We start from the raw sequence: 6,269 nt of genomic DNA, 5'->3' as shown, positions 1-6,269 counted from the left end.
TGTGGTGTGTGTGTCTGTGGTGTGTGTGTGGTGTGTGTCTGTGGTGTGTGTGTGTGTGTGTCTGTGGTGTGTGTGTGTCTGTGGTGTGTGTGTGTCTGTGGTGTGTGTGTGTGTGTCTGTCTGTGTGTGTGTGTGCGTGCCTCTGTGGTGCGTGTGTGTGTGTGTGTCTGTGTGCGCGTGTGTGTGTGTGTGTAGGAGGAGGCTCCAGACGTGCGTGTGTTCTTCAGTGACGACCTGCTCACGACCTGCTTGGTGATCAATGAAGCAGAGGCATCAAACAACTGCCGAGCAGCCAAGAAATATGATATTACAGAGTGTAATGTTAGAAGATGGTGAGACCAAAAAAATTCCCCTTCCAGGAGATTGACAGGAGGGTGTGTGAATACGTGACTGAAAAACGTAACGAATGTATGCCCATACCCCAAGATGATAAAAAATAACCTACATTGTTTTATTCAATGTGAATACAAATAAAATGATTTTCTTTACAAAAAAGATTTGGTCTTCAAAAAAGTCATTTTCCAAAAATGAGTCTTGAAAAAGGGGGGTCGTCTTATATTCGGGTCAATATGGTAACTATGAACTAGCTTGGTTAAAATGCAGCATCGCCACCGATTCAACATATATGTATATTTTTTTAGAATAGAATAAATCCCTCTGAAATTTTCTCAATATAGCCTACATCATGTAACGTTACACTTATTTGATTAAGTTAATTAATGGTATGCTTTGGCTGTATTCCTGTAGGAGCTTTGTTGAAATTCCTGAGTGGGCCCCCACCTCCAGCTGATGTGACAACCCAGCCACCTCCTCCAGTAGATCCTACTACTGCTGCTGGTGAGTAATGTTTCATACTTTATACTGTGTTATGTAGGAGCACAATTATTTGTGTGACATTGCAGATATACAGTATGTCCGTTTAAGGTAATGGTTTTCTGGTTATTATATATTATCTCATATGTCTGCTTGAAGGTCCTTCTACTCAAGAGGACCCTGACCCAGGAGAAATATACTGTTATTTATATTGAGAAATATACTGTTATTTATATTGAGAAATATACTGTGATTTATATTGAGAAATATACTGAGATATATACTCTGAACTTCTGTGGGCTATACTGCCAAATCAGCGGCGGCTGGTGAGTTTTTTATTTTGTTATTTTTCTATTTTCTAAAGATGCCATTGAAAGTGTGAATTTTATGTTTATATTTAAAGGAGAATAAATCCATATTTTTGTTGCAATTCTACCTGGACTGGATATACGATTTTGTTGGTTAGAATATTTGGATGTGCGTCAAAACCCCTGTCTTGCCTGGACGGTGGTTACTAAATAGTTTGAAGCCACTACAGGCCAAATTGAGATATCTGCCTAACTCTACTCTCCTAACACTGCTGATTCACTGTGCATTATTGCCAACAATGCCTATCAGAATGCTTGTTACATTCCAAAATCACTATCTGCCCAAGTCATCTCTTTGACATAGGCATTGTTGACACTACCTACAAAGATGGCCCAGTGACCAGGTGACCAAGTAAAGCATGACTTAGGTAATTATGCTATGAGGCTAACGAAATAATAATTGCCACGTTGCTCAACGTCCGAGAAACACTGTGACTGGTGAAATTAGGTGTCAGCTAAGATGATTGAAAGATGTCTGGTGAATCAATTTAACCAGTCACAGTGTTTCTCTTGGACGTTGAGCAACGTGGCGATTATTATTTGTAAAAACGAGTTACTACGAGGGGGGGGGGCCCATTTTCAAGATCTCGCCTGGGGCCCAACAGACCCACAGGCCGGCCCTGCCTGTTGATACCAATCAATCATCACTTGAATGCTACAGCCTATTTGAGTATTGTTGCTAACTATGTGCATCCCATCATGGCAACAATGTACCCATCTTTTAATGGCTACTTCCAACATGATAATATACAAAACAAAAAAAGTCGTCTCAAACTGGTTCCATGAACATGACAATGAGTTCAGTGTTCTTCAATGGCCTTCAGAGTCACCGGATCTGAATCCAATAGAACACCTTTGGGATGTGGTAGAACAGGAGATGCACAGCTTGAAAGAGCACTTGAAAAATCGACAGGATGTCATCATGGACCAGAATCTCAAGGGAATGTTTCCAACATTTTGTGGAATCAATGTCACGAAGAATTGATGCTGTTTAGAGAGCAAAGGGAGGCCGAGACATTGTAGGAACATTCAATACATAGTCCAGTCAAATGAAAACCTAATAATATAATGTATGTACAATTAAAAACACATACAGTACAAACACTTAACACACAGAAAACCAAGCACTTCAAGTTCAATATAACAACATACACAGAAACATTTAAAAAAATGCCTTCTATCTACAATTTGCTGGGCAACATAATCCTGGACAATCCATAATCAGGATTTGAGAAGATTGATAAGGTGAAGGTAATTATTGACTCTTGATTACACACTTAAAACCCATAGAGTTGTCTCAGGAGAGGGGAATTTGAATTCCTTTCTATCCTCTCTTCAAGGACGTGAAGTAGGCCTACCTTCCTATACAGTAACCCTAACCCCCCAGAGAGGTGGATCTATGATCAGGTATACTGTATATATTATTACAGAGGTCAAAGGTCAACCTCCTCAGCTAAATGTGACAGTACACACAAAGCTGGACTCACATACAAGTACTGTCCTGTTGATGATTTGAAGGTGGTTCTGAGTGAGGAAACGAAAGGGTTGAGAACCCGGACACGCCGCTGGACTTTGGATATTATTGTTCGTCCTCATTATATTCCAGCACAGCTGGCGGGGGTGTGCTGCTGCCTGAGGTTCGCTTGAAGTAGACTGTCTGTAACACATTTCCGACCTCCCCGTATTAAATGTTGACTGTGATAAATGATAAATATCCCCCCCCCCCCCACGTTGGGTGCCAAACGTAGCAGGTTTAGTCCTAGAGGGAGGTCGCCCGTTTATTACAGTCAACTTAAAGCGGACCTCAGCCACACACCCGCCAGCTGTGCTGGAATATAATGAGGACAAATAATAACATCCAAAGCCCAGCGGCGCATCCAGTTCTCCTCAGGCCATCGCTGCGTGTGGCGTCCGCTTCCCTCCTCACGCCCGCTCCCAGGTCACTGCCCCCAGGAAGAGAGCAAACACACACACGCCCCAAATGCCAGTGGTGATGGCATAATTGGCACGAGCCAACGTCCAATTATCCCATCTAATCACCCACACTCCACTACGGTCCGGTAGCTCTCTCTACAGGCCAGATGCTGCATGCTCCCCTCAATGACATTTTATAATAATAATAATAATAATAATAATAATAATAATAATACATTGGACTTATATAGCGCTTTTGTAGACACTCAAAGACGCTTTATGATGCTGCTTCTAACAAATAATTAAGTGTAAGTATAATTATGTGATTTAAAAAAATAAAAATAAAAATACAACACATATTTTACCACAGGAAAGACTCCTCTCTAGGTTTCTGACCTCACCTGCTTCTTCATGAATGTTGAATCTGTCGCCCACTCTATTCTATTCACATCTCCCCTGTTTCATGCAAACACCCCGGGACTCCCAGTATTGGCTCCCACTGAATGTCCATTAACGCAACGCAAATTGTGAAAAAGCCAAACACTGTGTTGATCACTCTGAAGCAAGCCAACTACCAAGAAGGCTCATCAATACACCCTCTGCAGTCCACTGTTGGCTAGCGTAGGGAATGTCCTGCACTGGTGACTCAAGACAGACTCATGACAAAGGTCCATTGTGTGCCCCAATAAAGCGTTCCTTTGAAACACTTCATCTTGCATCACTAATGGTTATTGTAGGAGCTATTTCATTAGTTTGATTATTTTGTTATTATTATTTGTTATTTTTGTATTTGGTTATTCTATTTGTAACCACTAGGGGCAGCACTTGGGATAAAGGTAGCAGGTGTGCATGTCAGGTGAGGCACCACTAGAGGATATGGTTTTTTACCAGAGTACGAGAGAGGCAGCCATTGAACGTGAGTGTTTTGTTTTGTTTTTTGTAATTTTTTCTGAGTGGGGCAGTCCCACTCATATTTTTCATTTTATTAGACAGATGTAGTGAAGACAGACAGGAAAGTAAAGGGGGAAAGGAGAGAGGTCATGTCAGCAGGGCATGGGCCGAATTCGAACCCATGCCGACATGGGCATATGTGTGCACTGTAGACCATGGTGCTAGACCACTGGACCATACCCAGGCCACTGAACGTGAGTGTTTGCTTGGAAATGGACAATAAATCAACTTAAACGTGGATCTCTGGCCTGGACATTTGACTTAAGTATCTGAGTACAGCCTAACTGAAATGGTGCATCAGTGACTGAGGCGTCGACCCGGACAAATGAGCTGGTGCTCCGCCACATCATCACGGACCACATGACTAACACCATCGAGTCCACAGCCCAGTCTGTGTGGAGGGTGGGGGGGTCTTTCTTGTTCTGGTCCAGAGGGCCCTCAAGACTAAGATCACAGACTGTGAACACAACGACACACTCGATGGTCGCACATCGCCCTGGCTGGGTTGGAGGAGGAGGAGGAGGAGGGGGGGGAGGTGGAGGAGGGGAGGAGGGGGGAGGAGGAGGAGAAAGTGTAATTAGTTTCTATGTGATAACAAAACAGTGCACAGAGCTCGTAATGCTTTTCACTTACTACAGCTGCTGGTGTGTGTGTGTGTGTGTGTGTGTGTGTGTGTGTGTGTGTGTGTGTGCGTGTGCGTGTGCGTGTGCGTGTGCGTGTGGTGCCTTTCGAGGACCTCAATGCAAGAGTCGAGATGTAAGGACATGGAGGTGTGTTCAAAACTTCCTTCAGTGTTTTAGCTCTTAGATTACCTATGAATGTTACTGCTAGGGTTATATCTCTCATATCCCTATTCAGATCAGTTTCTCTCAAACACTGCCTCCTCAGTAAGATCAGATCCACAAGCTCTGAGCTCAACTATCCATGTCTGAGCTCCGATCCACATACTCTGGGCTCGACTGTCCCTGCCTGGACCGACATGGTGCAGCAGTGTGCTGAGTGTACCCAATCAGAGACAAGCCGCAGTACAGCGATGCATTGTGGTCCGTATGTTATGTTACACTTCTAAAAGCCTACAGGCAGCTCAAGCCTGCATCACAGTGGCGGATCTGCAGAACTCACCCTGTGTTCGTTCAGACGTACACACATACATAGGTGGTCATGGATACATTCATAGCCGTCACTATTGTGGCTGTGACAGGAAAAAAAACGTGTGGTATTCCAAACACTTGTAAGCTATCCCTAACCATAAATGAACCACAAACAGGACATGGACTCGGTCATCATTTGTAGTAGTAATAGTAGTAGTAGTAGTTTATTTTGGTCCTTTTTTTGTGTATGAACATAGAAAATACATATCAATGAGACATTAAATAGAACATAAAGCAAAACTAAATTATTAACGAAAAGGTGTAGGCTGAAGCATACCTCCTTCAGGCGGCACGGTGGTTCATGAGGTCCACGATGTGTGTGTGTGTGTGTGTGTGTGTGTGTGTGTGTGGTGTGTGTGTGTGTGTGTCTGTGGTGTGTGTGTGTCTGTGGTGTGTGTGTGTGTGTGTGTGTGTGTGTGTGTGTGTGTAGGAGGAGGTTCCAGACGTGCGTGTGTTCTTCAGTGACGATCTGCTCAGAGAGAAGCCCCTCCTCCCAGGGGAGGAGCTACCGATGCCACGCCCCCAACCTTCCCCACGCCCCGCCCACTCCACCTTTGACCTCTACAACAGACACAGACAGTGGGAGGCAGGGCCCTGACACACACACACACACACACACACACACACACACACACACACACACACACGTGTCTGTCTGAAGAGGTGTGGATGATGTGGGAGGAGCCTGTGATGGCCACTGAACTGTGATTGGTCCCTATGTAACTGTATGTGATTGGAGGATGGAGATGATGTCATTTATCATAATAAAGGAATGAAGTTACATGAGGCGTTTTCTTGGGGAGGGAGGGGGGGATGAGGGAAGGATACTTGAAAAAGTGCATCATGTACTTAATGCCCATCTCCTGGGCCTGACACTGCACTAAAGCCCATTTTATACTTCTGCGTCGAATCTACGCGGTAGCCTACGCAAGGGCTCTCCCAATTTATACTTCTGCGTTGGTCGGTCTGCGTCGCGTTGGTCGGTGTACTCATAGCGGCATAATAGCGATTTTTTTTTGTTATGCTTGTTGTAAAGAAAATGTCTATAGCTGGCAAGTAAGAGAACGTGTTT

At 44.1% G+C, this 6,269-nt stretch overlaps 1 protein-coding gene across 1 annotated transcript in view; it reads left to right on the top strand.

Moving 5' to 3' along the window:
• The window catches only part of LOC308172387 (protein phosphatase 1 regulatory subunit 35-like), a gene marked incomplete at both ends in the record, with an annotated part of 9,909 nt that extends 4,114 nt beyond the window's left edge, over positions 1 to 5,795 (top strand). The window contains one exon of the mRNA XM_080547299.1: positions 5,628 to 5,795. Coding sequence (XP_080403425.1) covers positions 5,628 to 5,795 — 168 coding nt within the window. The remainder of the gene's footprint in view (positions 1 to 5,627) is intronic.
• Between the last annotated feature and the right edge of the window lie 474 nt (positions 5,796 to 6,269).

This window comes from Nansenia antarctica, assembly GCF_963989245.1.
Source record: "Nansenia antarctica genome assembly, chromosome: 17".
Taxonomy (NCBI): Eukaryota; Metazoa; Chordata; class Actinopteri; order Argentiniformes; family Microstomatidae; genus Nansenia; species Nansenia antarctica.
The sequence above is the reverse complement of the archived record's forward strand: the minus strand, read 5'-3'. Positions and strand labels throughout refer to the sequence as shown.